We start from the raw sequence: 20,465 nt of genomic DNA, 5'->3' as shown, positions 1-20,465 counted from the left end.
AATGTTGAGCATTTGGACAGTGTGAGTGTGTCTGTTGTTGGCACAGAGCCACCTCACCGTCTCCTGGTGGGAAGTGGAGGGCTTCACTCTGCTAGAATCAAAGATTATGAATCAGTGAGAGTGTAGATATGGCTGCTGTAACAAAAAGACCTCAAGCTACAGTAGCTATCAAAACAGAAAGAATTTATTTCTCTGGGCACTTCTGATCCAGGCAATCACTCAGGAACTCGGGTTCCTTTCCATTTCTTGCTCCGCCTTCACCTTGGGTGTGGCCAAAGCTGGATCACAGGGTACATCAATGCTCCAGCTCATGGGAAAGGGAAGGGAATGTGGAAGAGCCCCCACGCAGACCCACTGGAGGCACATGTCACTTCTGCTTATGTTCCACTCATAAGAACTCAGTCTGTGGCTGCACCCAGCTGCAAGGGAGGCTGGGAGTGTACCCAACTACAGTTCTGTTATAGCAGCAGGACAGATTTGGGAAGGCACCTGCCACTCTGGATTTTATATATTTTTCTTTGCTCCCTCATCCATCCGTATATTCCCTGTAGGACCAGGCCCTTTTCTGTAGGGGTCCTTCAATCTCAGCTCTTCCTTGGCTGGGTGTCCTCAAGCAAGTGACTCAGCTTCCTTGAGCCTCAGTGTGTTCATCTGTCAAATGAGCACCCCTCTCCCCTCCTGGGGTTGGTTCAGTCCGTAACCTGGAACCTGGGGTGTGGCCCAGAAAGCCCAGCTCCTCGGGTGTGGGCAGGAAGTGTTTCTCATATCCAGAGTCCAGTGGGGCTGAGGCCTGGGGGGCCTCCATAATCGGTACCTGCTCTATCTCCTCCACTTCCAGGATGGGCAAGTCCCCAGGGGGCTGGGCCTGGGGCACCTCCTGGGAAGAGAAGAGGCTGAGATTCCTCCCCTCATACCCGCCAATTCTCACCTACTCCCCACTGTCTGAGGTTTCCCCAATCCCCCAAAGGGCCCTGATGAGCCCAGCTTTCTGCTCACCTTCATGTGGGGCAGGCTGAAACTACTGTTGGCAGGATCAGGAACCTTCTCCCAGACCCAGTGGGGTAGTACCTTGTGCCGCAGGTGGACGCACCTGGCAAGCAGGTAAGAGTCAGGGCAGGGAATCCAGGCGGCTAGACACCCATGCCCAGATCGTAGGGTCCAGGAACGTCACAGAGCCCTGAAGCATCATCCCCTTACCACATCTCTCCCCAAGCTCAGCTAATGTCCAGCTGTCCTCCCAACCTGGGCAGAGACCCATGTGTCTGACAGCCTCACCTTCCAGAGGTAGCTAAGCTGACGCCACAGCCCGTCAGGAGCAAACCCCATACGAGAAGGACAACTGGCAGAACTTTCCATTTCAGGGTGTTATCTGGAGGGAGGGGGGAGGGGCAGAAGAACATCTGGACACCAGGGAGGTGGGGAGGGGTCAGGTAAGGCTCATGGGTGGAGCTGGGAATAGGTCAGGGAGGTGGATAAAAGGGCAGGGCCTATGAATGGGTAGGGGCTAAGGGTGGGGGAAATCTTGGGGTGGGAGTGGGGCTTGTGAAAAGGTCAAGGTCAGGGATGGGGTGAAAGGGTCAGAGACACACATTGCTTGATAATCCACAGCAGTATTTAGCATCGTCAACATCCCGAAGTCTACATGTCCACCCCCTGAAGTTCAGTAATGATTACATAACGCCCTCCAATGCCCCTCTCTCCGGGACCCCTCCCATGGCAGTCCTGCCCCAGGCCCATACCTGGTAGGTGAAAGCGGAGGCTTGGACCCGGTGGGCCCTGTCCTGCGATGGTGGACGCGGTCACCCACAGCTCACAGGTACCCCAGTGAAGGTCGGGCAGGGTGATGGTCCGGGTGCTGCCACTCACTGAAGGACACACCCAGAGCGGTTGGGGAGGCAGTCAAGTCCCATCTCAGGACCTTTGCACGTGCCATGCTGTCTGCAACACTCTCCCCCAGATATCCACATGGCTCCTTCCTCATCTCCTTCAGCTCTTTGCTGCAAGGTCACCTTCTCAGTGAGGCCTTCCCTGACCGCCCCCGCCCCGCGAGTAAAATAGCGCCTGCTTCACCACTCATCTTCCTTGCTTTATTCTCTATCCACCACTTATCACCATCTGACACACTGCTTAGACCTTATTTACTTTGTCTATACCTTCATGTCCCCCATTAGAAAGTTAGCTCCACGAGGGCCATATTCCCAGCACCTGGATCAGCGCCTGCACATAAAAAGCACTCAAAAATGATATACAGGGGACTTAACCTGGTGGCACAGTGGTTTAGAATCCGCCTGCCAACGCAGGGGACACGGGTTCAAGCCCCGGTTCAAGCCCTGGTCCGGGAAGATCCCACATGCCGTGGAGCAACTAAGCCTGTGCGCCACAACAACTGAGCCTGCACGCCTAGAGCCCACGCTCCGCAACAAGAGAAGCCACCACAATGAGAAGCCCGTGCACCGCAACAAAGAGTAGCTCCCGCTCGCCGCAACTAGAGAAAGCCCGCGTGCAGCAACAAAGACCCAACGAAACCAAAAAAAAAAAGATATACAGTTGACCTTTGAACAATGCAGAGGTTAGGGGTGCCGACCCTCCACTCTTTAAAAAATCTAAGTACAGTATAATTTATAGTCCACCCTCCTTATCTGTGGTTCCTCTGGATGCCCAGTTCCACATTTGCAGATTCAACCAAACGCAGATAGTACTGTACTATTTACTATTGAAAAAAGTCATGTATAACTGGACCTGCGCAGTTCGAACCTGCTGTTCAAGGGTCGACTGTATATTTGCATAAATAAAAGGATGCATGAGTATCATATCCCTCACCTGCACAGAATCCAGTGAAGGGAAATTCACCCCAGACGAGGGGAATACATTTGCATCTCCCGGAACTGTTTTTGTTTACTTTTTAACTGAATTGCCCTTTTTGGTTTTTAAGCCAAGAGAGGAAGCAGCTTTTTGGTTTGTTATAGGATTACAGGAGACATGAATACAGATCAAGATATACTGCCACAGAAAGGTGTCCAAGTGAAATCGGGTGAGAAAAAGAAAGTTGCAAAACATCACGTTCATAAGCTTCAGGGGCCTATAACATAGTCCTCTTTTAATTATAGGTACATGTACACATAAATATATATGATTTTTAACCTAAGGATATCTATATACTTGTGCAAGGTGCAATCATGGCAAAGTATCTATGTTAAAAAAAAAGGCTTTATCGGTTAGAGACAAATGCTGAAGTACCAAATTATTTAGGGGTGAAATGATGCCAAAGGCTCTAGAAAAAAAAAGGGGGGGGATAAATTGAAACAAGATTGATAAAATGCAGAAAGCCATTGAAACTGGATGGTGGGTACACAAGGATTTGTTATACTATTTTTCCAACTTTTTTTTTTTTTTTTTGTGATATGCGGGCCTCATACTGTTGTGGCCTCTCCCGTTGCGGAGCACAGGCTCTGGACGCGCAGGCTCAGCGGCCATGGCTCACGGGCCCAGCCGCTCCGCGGCGTGTGGGATCTTCCCGGACCGGGGCCCGAACCCGTGTCCCCTGCATCGACGGGCGGACTCTCAACCACTGCGCCACCAGGGAAGCCCTTTTTCCAACTTTTGTTTGTGCTTGAAATTTTCTATAATAAAGAAGTTTAAAATTTTCAAAAAGCACAACTCCTATCTCTATGTTAACGTACACATGGCAAAATATGGAAGCTGCATGGTCCGTATCAGTGAAATGATGAGAATGACGATATACTTGAGTATACTTCAATGTGTCAGTTTTTAAAAAAAGAACAGATAACTTTGGTAATTAGAAAAAAAGGATATTTTTAATTTTTATTATTGTTCTGCTCTTTCTTTTTATTGTATCTATATGAGATGATGGATGTTAACTAAACTTATGGGAATCATTTCACAATATTCGTAAGCCAAACCGTTACACTGTATACCTTAAACTTACACGGTGATGCTGTCAATTACATCTCAATAAAACTGGAGTGGAAAGGGTAAAAAAGGTATTTTAAAAAGGAATTTGTGGGCTTCCCTGGTGGCGCAGTGGTTGAGAGTCCGCCTGCCGATGCAGGGGACACGGGTTCGGGCCCCGGTCCGGGAGGATCCCACATGCCGCGGAGCGGCTGGGCCCGTGAGCCATGGCTGCTGAGCCTGCGCGTCCGGAGTCTGTGCTCCGCAACGGGAGAGGCCACAACAGTGAGAGGCCCGCATACCGCAAAAAAAAAAAAAATCATATGTAATCCTACAGTCCCTATTGACATTGTGGGGGAATTTCTTTTCATATTTGTGCCTCTGCTTCACTCAGTGCTGGGTTTATTTTACAAAAACGGAACCCCACAAAGTTTTACAATCCTTTTATCTTTTTCACTTAATAAGATATGACAGGCATCTTTCAATGTCAATAAATATAGATCGGAGTCTCCTTTTTTAATAGCCAAATGACAGTCTATTACGTTGACAGCCACCGGGGTTATTATCCACTAGGGAACCCATGATAGTGTGTGTTCTCCCAGGGGCTGAGAGGGAGCCAAAGGGGCCCATCTGGGGGTAAGGGGAGGGGTAGGCTGATGGGTGGGTCTTGTGGGGGCTGGGAACAGGGGCAGGCGGCAGTGGAGCTCACCATTCATGCAGACAGAAGGCCTGGTCCCACTCTGTGCACACAGGGTGTAGTGGGTGAGATGGCCCCGAAGTTGGTGCCTTGGGACCTCTCCCCACGCTACAGCAGGGGTCCCTGGGGGGCTATCCTGGAGTCGCCAAAGCACTGGCCCTGCCAGGGGTACTGGTGAGAGAAAGTCAGCGGGTCAAGTTCTGCCAAGGTTCCAGGACCCTCCATCCTCCAGCCCCACCACTTACCTAGTTCCTCTCTGAACTTCCAGACAGAGGGGGCAGGGGCCAAGCCCCAAGGAGAGACTGCTGTCACCGTGATTTGGTAGGGCACCCCTCCTTCGAAATCCCCTGAGTGGGGGAGGAGCAAAGACCAGTTAGAGTTGGCTCCCCTCCCCTCCCCGACTCATTTCTTATTTTGTAGGAATCTTCATTTGTGTCCCCAGAAGGACACCTTGATATAAGAATTTGAATAAATGTAACTGATCTGGGAGGCAACCCCAGAAAACACCAATAGGGCAGTGGGGAAGCGAAGCAGGGAAGGAGAGTCACCCAGTAAATATGTGTTAGAGAACAAGTTCCCAACATGGCCAACCAAGGCTCAGTCCTGCTGGCGAACTCTGTGTGGCAGCAGAGAGCACGATCCTGAGCACCGTCCCACCCGAGGGTGGGAGCTGGGGTATTTATCCATCAACCAACATCAGTCATTGGTAGAGGGCCGCCTCTGAGGGGCTTTGATTCCCCGGCACTTCCAGCTGTCCAGGCAGGCAAAATGCTTCAGATCAGAAAAAGCCCTCAGGCCAGGAATGCAGGTGCCAGAGGCTGGGAGATAGTCAAATGCTGGACTATGAGTGGGGCCCTGACACCGCTCATTACAGTAAGTAAGGCTCCTGAAATCCCTTCTCAAAACCTAATGCTGCCATATGGGCTTCCCCAACTGGGAATTTTCCAGAATTGGGGCTCCTCTTCTTTTGTCCATATATACTCATGGGTCTTGGGACTCTGTGCTATATCTCTCGCTCAACACCTTCTCACACTCTCCCAAGTTCTTTACACCAAGGACAGACTCCCCAGTGTTAAATCTCCGCCTAGAACTTATTGCTAGACCTGAGACTTGAGTATCTGATAGTCCCATGGACAATTCCACTTGGATGAGCACATGAGGTGCAACATATCCAAACGGGTCCCCCAAATTCTGCTCTAAGACTCCTCAACAAGAATCTGCCTGCTTCTCTCCCTTCCTTGGTCCCCACCTGGTCCAGTTCCCACCATGTCCCACCTGGACATACACAGTCCCTTCTCCTGGGTCTCTTACCTCCAACCTTTGCCCTCCCAGTCTGTTCCTCCCACAGCAGCCAGGGGGCGCCTGTAAGCACCTGAGTCAGGACACACCCTTCCTCTGCACAGAACCCTCTGTGGCTCCCACCTGACTCAGAGCAAAAGCCAAAGTTCTCCCCATGACCCACAAGGCTTTGCACACTCTGCCCCATCACCTCCCTGCCCTCACCTCCTCCCACTTTCCCCCTTGCTCATTCCACTCCAGCCACACTGGCCTCCTCACTGCTGCTCTAACACATCAGGCACAATCCTGCCCCAGGGCCTTTGCACTGTTTGTTCCCTCTTGCTTTTCCCTTAGACATCCTCATGGCTCTCTGTCTCGCCTCCTTCAGGTCTTAGTTCAAATGGCACTTTCCCAGAGAGACCTTTCCTACCTTTTTTTTCTGACATAGCTATCCTCCCTCCTCTCCCTTACCCTGATCTACTTTGCCCCAATTACATTACAGATGTACTTGTTTTTTGTTTCATTGGGTGCCTGCCCTACAAGATGAGGATGGAGATGTTGGTGGGGATGAGGGTGGGGATGCTGCTGAGAGGACAGTAGGGTGATGGTTCAGGGTTTAGCTTCAGGAGCCCGACTATGTCGTTCAAATCCTGGTTCTACCACATACTTGCTGTATGGCCTCAGGTGAGTTGCTTAACCTCTCTGGGCCTTTTTCTTTCTCTGTATGATAATAGCAGAAACCTACTTTATAAGGAAGTTTGTATGATTTAATGCTTATGGTAAATGCCAATACGCATCAGTGACCATCACTGTGTACCAGTGTCTAGAACATGGCCTGGCACACAGTAGGTAGTCAATGAATATTTCTTGCACGAATTAATGATACTTGAACACTCTCTTCTGCAAATCCAGCCATCAGTCCACTCTCCAACAGCTGAAATGGGAACCCAGGTGTCCTGGGGCCTCACCTGGCAACACAGCACTGAGGTTTCCAGGAGGAAGCCAGACCCAGTTGAGATCCTCCAGGGGGTCACCATCTCGAGCCCAGTCCACCACATGCTCCTGCAGCCCCCCGGACCCCTGTTGCCAAGTCACCAGCAGATCCGAGCTTACAGGGATGATGCTGACCACCACACCACGAGGGGCAAAGCCTGGACCTAGAGGATAAGGAGGAGAAATCTCAGCTGTCCACTCGGGAAGTCCCCTCTTGCACCTCCAGGGCATTGCTCAGAGGAAGCTCACAGCCTCTTACCCAAGCAGGCCAAAGAGAGGTTGGTAGGAGGCTCCCAGCTTGTGGCGTTGATGGCGGACACCCCAGCCCACTCCGCTTGAGTGGGGATGGAGATGTTGCAACATGAGGTCTCCTCCTGGATCACCTCCTGATCTTTAATCTGGAACCAGACTCTGTAGCTCACCTGCACGCAGTGTCCCGAGGCCTGAGGGATGAGGGGAAGAAGTGGTTAATATCTCCCATTTATCAGGCACATACTGTGCTTCTCAGTGAGGTCACCTGACAAACCAGTCTGTGAAATGTTTTTGTTTCACTCTAAGATGAAGAAACCGAGTCTCAAGAGTGGCTCAGTGGCAGAGGTGGAATTAGAATACAGCTCCTGGGCCAGAACTAGGGTGAGGTGAGTGAGGCACTCACCTTGGCGGCAAAACAAGAGGATACCAAAAATCCAATCAAGATGAATTATATTTTAATGCAATATTTAAAAAAATTTTTTTTTATTTTTCAGTATAGTTGTAGTTGAAGTATAGTTGAATTACAATGTTGTGTTAATTACTGCTGTACAGCAAAGTGACTCAGTTATACATATGTGTACATTCTTTTTCATATTCTTTTCCATTATGGTTTATCCAGGGTATTGAATATAGTTCCCTGTGCTATACAGTAGGACCCTGTTGTACGCAATATTTTAATCAATCAAAATTAATGCAGGGGGCTTCCCTGGTGGCGCAGTGGTTGAGAGTCCGCCTGCCGATGCAGGGGACACGGGTTCGTGCCCCGGTCTGGGAAGATCCCACATGCCGCGGAGCGGCTGGGCCCGTGAGCCATGGCCGCTGAGCCTGCGGGTCCGGAGCCTGTGCTCCGCAATGGGAGAGGCCACAACAGTGAGAGGCCCAAGTACCACAAAAAAAAAAAAAAAAATTAATGCAGGGATTTCCCTGGCAGTCCAGTGGTTAAGTCTCTGCGCTTCCAATGCAGGGGGCATGGGTTTGATCCCTGGTCGGGGAACTAAGATCCCACGTGAGGCTCGGCGTGGTCAAAAAAAATTTTTTTTAATTAAAAAAAATTAATGCAAAAAAGAAAAACCATGACAAACAAATTATCAAGATTTTAACTAGGACTTCCCTGGTGGCACAGTGGTTAAGAATCCACCTGCCAATGCAGGGGACATGGGTTCAAGCCCTGGTCCGGGAAGATCCCACATGCCACGGAGCAACTAAGCCCGTGAGCCACAACTACTGAGCCTGCGTGCCACAACTACTGAAGCCCGCGCGCCTAGAGCCCATGCTCTGCAACAAGAGGAGCCACTGCAATGAGAAGCCCGCGCACCGCAACGAAGAGTGGTCCCTGCTCGCCGCAACTAGAGAAAGCCCGCGTGCAGCAACGAAGACCCAATGCAGCCAAAAATATAAGTAAAATAAATAAATAAATAAAAAAGATTTTAACTAACGACAGGCAGGATCTGACCATGCACTTATATGACCCTGTCTTCCCTCACCTTACCTTAGTCTGTCTTGTGCAGTTCTTAGGGACTGCAAAATTCCCACTGTTGTATAGAGGAGTAATTACGCATAGCAAAGAGGATAGTACCCTCCAGAGTGCTTTGGGGAAACTTGTGAGAATATTTGGTTGCCTCAATGATTGGTATTTGATGGGCAAGAGCCAGGGACACTACCCTCTCCTAGAAATAAAAAAATTGTCCCACGTCCCTTGTAACTTTTGAAGGTCATCCCAACTGGAAACTTCTGTAGATGAAAAACCCTGTCTAATAATTTTAACTGATCCTAGAACCAAACACATTTTGATGTATAAATACGAAAACTTTTGGGATCTGGTTTTAACATTCACTGAATTTTGAAATATTCAGAACATACGGGGACTTTCTAAGCACTTTTTATTATCTATTTCCAGCACAATCTGTGTTCTGATCAGAGAATTTTTCAATGTGCCCAGCATCACCTCATCCCTTTGAAGTCCTTGGAAACCAGCTCAATAGCCTAGCATGTGGATGATTTGGGTAAATGTCCTGTTGGCATATGGAAAGAATGCATGTTCTGATGTTTCCTATGTGAGTCCATTAGGTTGTTTGTTATGCATATGTTCAGATTCTCTGGATCTTGACTTGTTTTTCCATCTGCTTGTTATGAAATTACTTAGAGGGGTATGTTAAAATCTCCCACGACGGTTGTGGACTCTATGGAGTTCTCCTTGTAGTTCTATCGATTTTTTTTTTTTTTTTTGCGGTATGCGGGCCTCTCCCGTTGCGGAGCACAGGCTCCGGACGCGCAGGCTCAGCGGCCATGGCTCACGGGCCCAGCCGCTCCGCGGCATGTGGGATCTTCCCGGACTGGGGCACGAACCCGTGTCCCCTGCATCGGCAGGCGGACTCTCAACCACTGCGCCACCGGGGAAGCCCCTCGATTTTTACTTTATGTATTTTAAAGCCACGTTATGAGGTACATACAGATTTACTATTCATATCATACTGGTGAACTGAATATTTTGCCATTATGTAGTAGCCTTATTTCCCCTTTATTTTCTACTGAATATTACAATACACTCTACACAGTATGCTATAATACAATACACTGTATTATACACATTTTAAAATATATGTATATATGGGTTATATTAGCTATGTATTTCATTTCAGTATAGTAAGGGGGCATTACAAAGTATGTGTTATAAAATAGAGGCACGAGGGACGTCCCTGGCAGTCCAGTGGTTAAGACTCTGCACTTCCAATGCAGGGGGCACAGGTTTGATCCCCGGTTGGGGAACTAAGATCCCACATGTCGTGCAGCATGGCCAAAAAAGTAAGAAAAAAAATGAATTAAAAAAAAAATAAAAGAGGCACTGAAACTGTGAATTAAGGTTTGAAAGCCAGAGAACCTCAGCTCTGCCACATAGCTGTTGTTTGGTTTGGGGTAGCCTCTCTATGTCTCATTTTCTCATCTGTAAAGTTAGTGAATGTAAATAAGTGTTGGAGGCGAGGACCTGGCACATAATAAGAGCTCTGTAAGTATTATGCATGGTTAAAGTTAGTGATATTAGATTGTGTGGCCCAAGAAAGTATGAGCCCTGTTGTTTTGTCTCTTGCCATATTTACTGTGAGCTAGGGCCTTGCAATGTCTGGAACACGGTAGGTGCTCAGCAGATTTGCATCAGTGAGGACTGTTTCACTCTTGTCTGTCATCTCACAATGCCCTTTAATACTAGCATCAAAGTCCTTAGCATATTCTGCTGTATTTTGTGGAGCTGAGCCTAGTCTTGCTTCTAAATCTTTGCACCTGGTGTCCCCCCGACTGGAACACTTGTACCCATCTTCATGTCTCAGCTCAGATCTCCTAGATTCAGCCAACATTGGTGGAGTCTTTCTCTGCACCCAGCACTATGCCAGGACCTCTCTGAGCATCCCCTCCTTGAAGCCCTGAAGCAACCTCAAGAGGGCAGCATAGTAACCTTCGTCTTGTTTACATCATTGTTTTGGGGGGGGTTTTTTGGTTTGGCTTGTTTTTTTGTTTTCTTGGTTGGTTTGTTTTTTTTTGCCCCACTGCTCAGCAGGATTTTCATTCCCAACCAGGCACCGAACCCAGGCTTTCGGCAGAGAAAGCCCAGAGTCCTAACCACAGGACCACCAGGGAACTCCCTACAACATTGTTTTTTGGTTTTTTAATATTTATTTATTTTATTTATTTGGCTGTGTTGGGTCTTAGTTGCAGCATGCAGGATCTTCGTTGTGGCATGAGGAATCTTTTAGTTGCAGCACGTGGGATCTTTAGCTGCAGCATGTGGGATCTAGTTCCCCGACCAGGGATCAAACCCGGGCCCCCTGCATTGGGAGTACGGAGCCTTAGCCACTGGACCACCAGGGAAGTCCTCTACGTCACTGTTATTTGGGGTTTCCTGACACGTGCAGAGACATGGTCCTCACAACTCACCTTCCACAGAAGCAGGGGTTCCTGTCCGCCTGGTGCCCCACAGATGTTCCCTGATATCCACACATCTTTTGGAGCTGGAAAGGATGAAAAAAGGAGAGACCATGTGACTAAGTTCTAGCCAATGAAATATGAGATGAAAGATACGTGCAACTCTGGGGTTGTGCTCTTAAAGTGCAAGGGCAGGCTCCCCGACTCCTGGGGTCCCACTGCGCTGGAGTTGTCTTCAATTTTTTTTTTGCTGTGTGAGCTTAGGAAAGTTGCTTAACCTCTCTGAGGTTCAGCTTTCCCAACTATAAAATATGACAAATAAGAATGGCATGATTGGCCAGACTTCCAGGAGAGGGGCTGAGGGTGTAGGGGTAAGCCCAGAGATCCTCACCAGAGGGTGGTGTCTGGAAGGACAGAATGGGGCTCCACTCGCTCCACAGATCCTCTTCTTCCTCCACGTGACAGCGGCCAGATACCTCATAGCCAGTGGCTAGCTCCAGGTCCTGGATATCAACAGGGGTCAGGGGTATGGATTTCACTTCAGGTTCCAGCTGGGGGAGAGACAGGGGAGAATGATGAGGCTGAAGATTGAATTGAAAGTACCTGGCCTTATATGTCAATAGCATGACCAATACTGTCCTGCTTTGCCTGGGATCAAGTGGGTTCCTAGGACACAGGGCTTTTGGTTTTAAAATTGGGACAATCCCTGGAAAAAAGAGACAAGTTGATTATCCTCTGTGCCAGGTATAGCAGTAGGTGGTAAATTCTATTATTAATATTCTTCTCATTTTACAGATGAGGAAAACTGAGGCCAAGAGCGGGGAAGTGACATACCCAAGGTCACATAGCTGGTGAGTTCTGGAGCTGAGATTCATACCCAGGCAGTTAGATTGCAAAGTCTGCATCTGAGCATTGCTCTGAATTGCATGAATATTCGTAGTGACAACAACTCTGCTCTATATTGTAGTGTTTTGCATGAAAAGCTGTAACTGAAACAGTGGGTTATCCCCAATATCCATTCTCCCCTTCTTCCTTTGGAAATAGAACCCTTGAGTATCTGTCAGGAACGTGTGTCAAGAATAAAGACTACATTTCCCAGTCTCCCTTGCAATCAGGTGAGACCATGTGACTAAGTTCTGGCCAATGAGATATGAGATGAAAAATACTTGCAACTTTGGTGCTGTGCTCTTAAAGTGCATGGGCAGGCTCCCCAACTCCTGGGGTCCCATTGCACTGGAGTTGTCTTCCATTTTTTTTGCTGTGTGAACTTGGGAAAGTTGTTTAACCTCTCTGAGGTTCAGCTTCCCCAACTATAAAATAGAGATCTTAAAAGCATCTACTATATAGGGAGGTTGGTACTCATCAAGATTGCTTAGCTTGGGCCCTGACGTGTGGCAGGTGCTCAGAAATGTGAGCTGCTTTTATTACTTTTGAGCGTTTACTGAAAACCAGGCTCTGTTCATCACCTGTAAAATGGGTAGGCATAAAACACATCTACCTCAAAGAGTTCTTGTAAGGATTCAATAGACAGCACACAGTAGATGCTAAGTGTCTGCTGTTAACCTCTTATTTTAAGGTTAAGGTAAGCTATTTGAGGATTTTTATTCATTCACAAAAATGTTAGAGGAAGTTTACCGAGTTTCTCAAAAATTCCAAGTGGAAGGAATTCCCTGGAGGTCCAGTGGTTAGGACTCCTTGCTTTCACTACCGAGGGCCCGGGTTCAATCCCTGGTCGAGGAACTAAGATCCCGCAAGCACAACCTCGCGGCGTGGCCAAAAAAAAAAAAAAAAAAAAATTCCAAGTGGAATTTGGATTGGGACTGCATGGAATTTATAGATTATCTTGGGGGAACATTTTTTAACTGAACGAGATGCATGTACAGGCCTTCTGTGAGGAATGTGGACAGACTCCAGGGCCAGCTGAGGAATGAGCTCTGAGCTAGGTGTCTGATTTGGGAATGATGTCCCGGGCCCCGCCCAGAGTAGGGTGGGGGAAAAGGGTCCCTGACACTCACCAGCATCCAGGCCATCTCCTGGCACCTTCGGTAGTAGAACTGGCAGACCAAGACCTTATGGGGTGGCCACATAGGAGGGGCCCATTGGACAGTGGCCTCTAGGGGGTCATCCTCTGAGAAGTCCACATCAGGGTACAGTTGGGGGGCATCCGGCTTCACTGAGGAAGGGGAGGTGCATTGAGCCAGGGCCTCCAAGACCACCCACCCCACACATAGCAAACCCCCACTCCCGCCTGTTACTTCGGGTTTCGAGGTTCACGAAGACTGGGGGCCAGAGAGGTTGGCCTGCCCTGGCCACCCAGACAAGGAGTTCGTCAGACGTGGTGAGCTGTTCCCGTGGAATGGTCACCCGGCTCTGCCCAGTGGGCACTGCCACTGTCCAGGTTTTGTTGGAATGGCTGTGAGGAGAGATGCGAGAATCGGGGCAGCATACGGTGGGCTGGGCCCAGAGCCGTAATGATAACATATTTTCTGCCTGGGTTCAAATCCCAGTTCTCCTGCTTCAGAGCTGTGTGACCTTGAGCAAGCAACTTAACTTCTCTGTGCCTCAGTTTCCTCATCTACAAAACGAGGGTGATAAAATTGCCTCCTGAGGGACTTCCCTGGTGGTCCAGTGGTTCAGACTCGGTGCTCCCAATGACCACGGTTCGATCCCTGGCTAGGGAACTAGATCCCGCATGTCCCAACGAGCGTGCCGCAACTAAGACCTGGCACCGCCAAATAAATACATGTCTTTTTTTAAAAGTGCTTGCTGAAAGGGCTGAATGGGGAGGGGAACAATGAGATGAGAAATGGACCGCATTTAGAACAGCAAGTGTCAGGGACACGATACATGTTACATGAGCATTGGTTATTTTGTTTACTGAGCACCTATTACGTATACGCACATTGACTTCTACGCAACTGTTCACTCAGCAAATATATACTTCTGTTGTAGAAGCTGGGAATAGGACTACGACCAAAGCAGGCAAGGATCCACTATCCGGAGCTGGTGTTCCAGTGGGGGAGGCAAATGAGAAACTCATAAATATATAACTGATGGTGGTATAAGCAATACAGAGAACAATAAAGCAGGGTGAGAGGGATTCAGTGTGATGATAGGATGAAGAGTGACAGTGCTATTTTAGGAAAGGTGGTCAGGAAAGCTCTCTGATGAGACATTTGAATAAAGGCCTGAAGGATGTGGTGTGGAACAACGCAATACCTCGGGAAGAGCATTTTAGGAAGAGGGAGCAGCTGGTGCAAAGGTCCTGTGGCCAAACTGTGCCTGGTGTTTTACGAAGAACAGTGAGGAGGAGGCTTGTCCTCTGGGGTAGAGTGAGTGAGCGAGCAAGTGGGAGGAGGTGAGGGCAGGGAGGTGACAGGCAGATTATACAGGGCCTGATGGGCTGCAGGAAGGATTTCGGCTTTTACCCTGAGTGAGGTGGGAGCCCTGGAGGGCTGTGAGCTGGGGAGGGACATGCCCTGATTCAGAAGTTCACAGGTGCGGGACTTCCCTGGTGGTCCAGTGGTTAAGAATCCGCCTGCCGATGCAGGGGACAGGGGTTCCAGGCCTGGTCCGTTAAGATCCCACATGCCCCGCAGAGCAACTAAGCCCGCGAGCCACAAATACTGAGCCTGTGTGCCACAACTACTGAATACTGCGCGCCTAGAGCCTGTGCTCCGCAACAAGAGAAGCCACTGCGATGAGAAGCCCACGCACCGCAAAGAAGAGTAGCCCCCAATCGCCACAACTAGAGAAAGCCGGTGCACAGCAATGAAGACCCAACGCAGCCAAAAATAAAATAAAAAAAAATAAAATAAAGACTCCGTGCTCCCAATTCAGGGGGCCCGGGTTCGATCCCTGGTCAGGGAACTAGATCCTGCATGCCGCAACGAAGATCCCACATGCTGCAACTAAAACCCAGAACAGCCAAATAAAGAAAGAAAGAAATATTAAAAAAAAAATAAAACCGAAGTTCACAGGTGTCCTCTGGATGCTGTGGTGGAGAACAGACTGTGGGGCTAAGGGTGGAAACCGAGTCCAGGGAGGAGGTGACCGCACGGTCCAGGCCAGCGATGATGGAACTGGACTATGGTGGGTGCTGAGGAAGTGAGGAGTGCCAGATTCTGCATAATGTAGAAGGCAGAGCCGGCAAGGCCTGCTGTGGGTGACAGAGAGAGAGAGAGGAGTTGAGGACATCCCGAAGGGTTGGATTTCAAAGGTTCAAATCAAGGTCTTCAGAAAAAAACAACAAAAACACATGTGTTATGTTATGTTGCTGGTAGGAACATAAAACGGCGTAGCTGTTGCAGAAAACAGTTAGGTGGTTCCTCAAAAAGTTAAACACAGAACTGCCATATGCCCCAGCCATCTTACTCCTAGGCATATACCCCAAAGAACTGAAAACAGGACTCAAAAACGTGTACACATTATGTTCAAAGCAGTGCTAGTCACGATCGCCCAATTGCAATTGCCCAACGGTGGAAACAACCCAAATGTCCATCAACAGATGAGTGGATGAACGTAGTATATCCATACAGTGGAATATTGTTCAGCCACAAAAAGGAACGAAGTTCTGATTCGCTACGACATAAATGAACCTGAGAAACATGCTAAGTGAAAGAAGCCAGATACAAAAGACCACATGCCAGATACAAAAGACCACATATGATCCCATTTATGTGAAATGTCCAGAACAGGCAAACTCAGAGACAGAAAGTAGATTAGTAGTTGCCAGGGAATGGGAAGTGACCGCTGTTGGGGATGGAACTTCGTTTTGGGGTGATGGACATGTTTCGGAACTAGATAGAGGCACTGGTTGCACAACATTGTGAATGTACTCAATGCCACTGAACCTTCACTGGCAAATGGTTAATTTCATGTTATGTGAATTTCACCTCGTTAAAAAAAAAGGGGAAGACCTTCTCTTACTCCCTCATCCTCTACCAATTTAAAACCCTAGCCCCCGCCCCTCTTCTGGACATGGGTGGTGGTGATGGTTGCACAACGTGACTGTACTTAATTCCACTGAACTGTACACTTAAAAAAGGCTGAGAAAAAAAGTGGTAAATTTTATGTGTATTTTACCATCGTTAAAAAAAAAAAAAGACCAGCCTCCCATCCCAGTTCCCATCTTCAAATGTTCCTTTCCCTCTCCTCTCACTTAGCCAAATTTGAAATGAATTTGTGTTTCCAGGTGTGATTCATTGTGAAGCAACATCAGTCACCCCCTCAGAATGTGGGCTCCACAAGGCTTTCTGTGTCTCTTTCACTGCTGCATCCCTGGCACCAGACCAAATGATCTTTTCATATGCTCAGAGAGGTTAAGCTATTTGCCTAAGGTCACACAGCAATAAAAACAGCTTCTAATCATTAAGCATTTTCTTTCCCACGTGCCTAACTCATTGAATTCTCAGAACCAGCCTTGAGAGGCAGGTTCCATTATTATCACTACTTGATAGAAGAAGAAACAGAGGCTCAGAGAGGGAAAGTGACTGGTCCAGGGTAACACAGCAAGGAAATGAGGGAACCTGGAAGTGAAGGGCTTGAGAGTGGGGCAAGGCTGGGGGGTGCGGGTGGGCAGGACTAATGGGTCCTCTCAACCTGAGAAGTCTAGAACCTGAGTGGTCACTCTTCCAAAGCCTCTGTTTCCCCAAATCACTCCATTGTACTCACTACTTCTGGCTCTGGAGGTACAGCGTGGAAGGGGCTCCCAGGTCCCCAAGAGGCTCCCATGAGCAGTTCAAGTCGCCCAAGGGTCCAAATCCATAGCACTGCAATGGCCCAGGGCTGCCTGGAGAGGGAGGAGGGAGGGTCCGAGGGAAGGGGGTCAATTCCCCCAGCCGCCCTCACACCCCAGAACTTGAACTCCCCCTACCCCTTACGGAAGTGATCAGCAGGAAGGGGGCGTTGGGCACCGCTCCCCAGGCTTCGGGCATAACTCCTCCCCTCCCTCTACCAGCTACATCCTGTTACCACCCGATGAGCCCTTTCCCCTACCCCCGCCCAACCCCGGACCCTGGCTCCCACCTCGCTGCCGCCCATTCCCCAACTCCTCTCATCGCCCGGTCCCTGTCCCGGGGGGGAGCAGAGTGGCATCCGGACCTTTGTCATTCATTCCAAAAAATTGCGGTTCACCCTGGAGGATGTGCGTTTCCGCGGAGCGCGGCGGCAGAGCGCCGACACGAGTTCGCTCCGTAACTCACCCTGGGGCCGAGTCCTGCAGAACAGCAGCATCAACAGAGGCAGCAAAACCAGCTTCGGCCGCCGCCGCGGCGGGAAGGGAGCGGCCTGGGTTCCCCGCATGGCGTCCCCGCGCCCCCAGTCCGGCCCGGCCCTGCCAGGCCCAGCGCTGCAGCGCCGCCCGCTTGTCTCTCGGGGTCCAGCGCCCGAACAGCAAAGGGAAGCGGAGCCGCCCCTCCCAGCCGCCTCCGCACCTTGCGCTTCGGCTCCCCGCCCCTCCGCTGCATCGGAAAGTCCCTCGCGGGGGCTGAGGAGGGGTAGTAGGGGGTGGGCGGCGCTGAGGCGTGGCCGAGCTCCGCAGACACCTGCCCCTCCCCTCCCCCAACAGGATGCCGAGTCCTTTGGAACTTTTTATCTTTGGGGTTGGAGAAGGTTCTGATCCGTTCTCCCCACTGAGCTTCCCACCCCAGGATATGAAGGGAACCCAGGGGTCCCTCCACCAACCCTGGGGTCCGCAGCTTTAGAACCCCCAGCAGGCGAGGTCGGAGGAAGAGGGGCTGGCAGACAGGGGGACGGGAGCGGGCAAAGGCTGGAATGGGGTGGTGGTATAATTGGGGCTGGCAAGGGGACAGTGGTCACAGTTGGGACAGGAGAGAGTCACAGTTTGGGTAAGGGTCTCAGTGTGGCCAGGTTGGGTAGAGTATGGGCATCCTTTGCAGCAGGAGACGGTATAGGACAGGAAAGGCATGATATGGGCTGCGGAGAGGTCAGGGTCAGGGTAGGGTCAGGATAGGCAGGCTGCTCAAAGGTCAGGATTGGGTGGGGGGACTCTGTCCAAGTCCACAGTGCCTGACCTCTGAGACTCGCTGATGAATGAATGCATGAGGGGCCAGAAACAGGTGCCCAGCTGGATACCGGTTAGGTGGATGGCAGGGCTGGGGCATTCACCCTGGTGCTCCCTGGCTGCCCAGTTCCCCTTCTAGCAGAGGCTGCTGATTTCATCTGTCAAACCCAGAGTCCAGGCTCCTGGCTGGTCCAGCTACTTCTCTGTTCTTGTGACTCAGCCTCCTGAGTAAAGATTTTGATTCCATTCAGGCCTGGGTTCCCGCTTTGATGGGCAGCTTACTCAACCTCATTGAGCTTGACTTTCCTCTTCTGTCATATCTTTTCCCCTACTATTTATTTACTGAGGACCTGATGGTTAAGAACATGTGTTTGGGAGCTGAACTGACTGAGCACCAATCCCATTATCATCTCTCAGCTTCCGTTTCCTTGTTGGCAAAACGGGGATAATAATAACTCCTACCTTCCAGGGTTTTATACAGAGTAGATGATTTAATTAATACCCATTTAAAAAAAAAAAACTTAGAATAGTGTCTGGCACATGGTAGGCACTCAACTTTGTCCTAATCTGTTTTCACTGAATTTTGCCGCTTAACAAACCTGCAAGATACAGGGGCTGTGCCTCCCTTTTGCAGATAAAGAGGATCAGGGGAGGAAAGCAACTTGGTAGGAGGGTCACCTACTAGGTGGCAAATCTAGCCTTGTACTCACCACATCCCTCACACTCCCTTCCCTGAAGGCTTGGAAAGCACGTTAGTTTCGGCTTCTGAAAGGCACGTCCCAGTGTTGTGCAAAGAGCAGCCTTGCCTAATGCAGGGCACAGGGCTCCCAAGTAGAAGCAGACTTTTAGCTGGTGTGGATGGCTTGCTGCCCCTCCCCTATACGGCTCCCCCAGCCTTGACACAGCTTTGAGGGCCTGGCCCATCTCCCCAGCTGCATGTGGTGGAGGAGGGACTCTCCTGCCCCAGCCCCTCATCTCACCTCTGTCCCTGGCTCCTTGGACCCATCTTGTGTCCTGTCAATGCCCCTAACACACACACAGCACCTCCCCAGCCTCACCCATAGCTTCGTAGGCCAGGATGTCTGACCGTCTCCACCAGGAGCCCCCACAGGTGAAGATGACTGCTCGGATGAATTCACGGCCGCAAAGCTTCACTCCGTAGGGTGCTGCCTGGGCCTCTGTCCACAGCTCCCCAGCCAGCACCCCCATGGCCAGCAGCAGCAGCAGAGGACGTTTGGCCATGCTGGACAGGGCTGCCTGAGATGTGAGAGGCGGCACAGCAAGGCAGCTTCCTGTGGTTGGTGCCGCCACCGCCTCCTGGCCCCCCATTTATACATCTTAGCTCCCCCCTCTTGTCATGCCTGTCATGGGGGAGCGAAGTGACCTCCTTTATCTCCACTAGCAGAGAGGAGGCAGGCACGCGGCCCCCTCCACCCCTCCAGCACTGACCTTTCCCGTTTCCCGGACCAAGCAATAACCTTTCACCAGGGATGGGGTGACGTGGTCCAGCTCACTGTCATCTTCAACAGAGAGAGGTGAGAAGGCCTCCACTTAGCAGAGACCAGGAACCCAGACCCCCACCAGACCGGGAGAGAGGGCACAGCCAGCCCCCCCATCACCACCATACTGCTAGGGTCCCAGGCCTTCTCCATAATAACAAGAATAATGAGTGCTTACACAGTATGCACTGTGGGGCCAGGCACTGCTCTAAATATGTATATTTGTTTAATTGATTTAATCCTCCCAACAGCCTATGATAATAGTTCTCATTTGAGCAAGTCTCAGAATCTCCTGGAGGGCTTGTTAAAACACACATCACTGGGCCCTATGTGCAGAGTGTCTGAAAATCTGCATTGACGACAAATTTCCAGGCCATGCTAATGCTGCCGGTCCAGAAACCACACTTTTTTTTTTTTTTTTTTTTTTATGGTGTGCAGGCCTCTCACTGTTGTGGCCTCTCCCGTTGCGGAGCACAGGCTCCGGACGCGCAGGCTCAGCGGCCATGGCTCACGGGCCTAGCCGCTCCGCGGCATGTGGGATCTTCCCGGACCGGGGCACGAACCCTTGTCCCCTGCATCAGCAGGCGGACTCTCAACCACTGCGCCACCAGGGAAGCCCTTAACTTTTTATTTTATATTGGAGTATAGCCAATTCATAATGTTGTGATAGTTTCAGGTGCACAGCAAAGGGCCTCAGCTATACGTACACATGTATCCATTCTCCCCCAAACTCCCCTCCCATCCAGGCTGCCACATAACATTGAGCAGAGTTCCCTGTGCTATACAGTTGGTCCTTGTTCAGAAACCACACCTTTAAGAGCCACTGGACTATGAGACTAGGACAAAGACTGTCTCCAGGTTACAGGTGAGGAAACAGAAGAGTGACCTAAGGTGCCCA

General features: G+C 50.1%; 2 protein-coding genes across 6 annotated transcripts; both read right to left on the bottom strand.

Moving 5' to 3' along the window:
- Window positions 1-157: 157 nt before the first annotated feature.
- Window positions 158-17,546, bottom strand: IL27RA (interleukin 27 receptor subunit alpha). 5 transcript variants are annotated; one of them, XM_060297054.1, is made up of 14 exons: window positions 17,248-17,546; window positions 16,718-16,835; window positions 13,300-13,457; window positions 13,060-13,217; window positions 11,436-11,595; window positions 11,057-11,130; window positions 7,137-7,320; window positions 6,853-7,041; window positions 4,852-4,953; window positions 4,619-4,777; window positions 1,740-1,865; window positions 1,276-1,369; window positions 997-1,090; window positions 158-893 (listed from the first exon to the last, which is right to left on the bottom strand). In XM_060297054.1, the coding sequence occupies exons 1-14, from the start codon at window positions 17,345-17,347 to the stop codon at window positions 762-764; spliced, it is 1,848 nt and encodes a 615-aa protein (XP_060153037.1). In that variant the 5' UTR covers window positions 17,348-17,546; the 3' UTR covers window positions 158-761. The 5 variants fall into 5 exon arrangements, with proteins under 5 accessions (XP_060153037.1, XP_030735723.2, XP_060153038.1 ...); XM_030879863.3 differs by having other exon boundaries at window positions 158-877; window positions 17,248-17,543; XM_060297055.1 differs by having other exon boundaries at window positions 158-877; window positions 13,300-15,203; window positions 17,248-17,267.
- A 1,548-nt stretch (window positions 17,547-19,094) lies between these two features.
- Window positions 19,095-19,405, bottom strand: RLN3 (relaxin 3). The gene is given in 2 exon segments (XM_030880416.2): window positions 19,095-19,364; window positions 19,367-19,405. Coding segments are annotated over 2 exon segments (309 nt in total).
- Window positions 19,406-20,465: the final 1,060 nt, after the last annotated feature.

Source organism: Globicephala melas, chromosome 3, assembly GCF_963455315.2.
Source record: "Globicephala melas chromosome 3, mGloMel1.2, whole genome shotgun sequence".
In the NCBI taxonomy this organism is placed as follows: domain Eukaryota; kingdom Metazoa; phylum Chordata; class Mammalia; order Artiodactyla; family Delphinidae; genus Globicephala; species Globicephala melas.
This window is presented reverse-complemented; position numbering and strand designations above follow the sequence as displayed.

Bases quoted from the DNA above. Each gene is read 5' to 3' on its own strand.
- IL27RA (XM_030879863.3), bottom strand. From the start codon at position 17,347: ATGCGGGGAACCCAGGCCGCTCCCTTCCCGCCGCGGCGGCGGCCGAAG. The intron at 13,218-13,299 runs GTAACAGGCGGG...CCCCTTCCTCAG, and splicing joins CGTGAACCTCGAAACCCGAA to TGAAGCCGGATGCCCCCCAA. The intron at 4,954-6,852 runs GTGAGGCCCCAG...TCCCCCACTCAG, and splicing joins CCTCAGTGCTGTGTTGCCAG to GGGATTTCGAAGGAGGGGTG.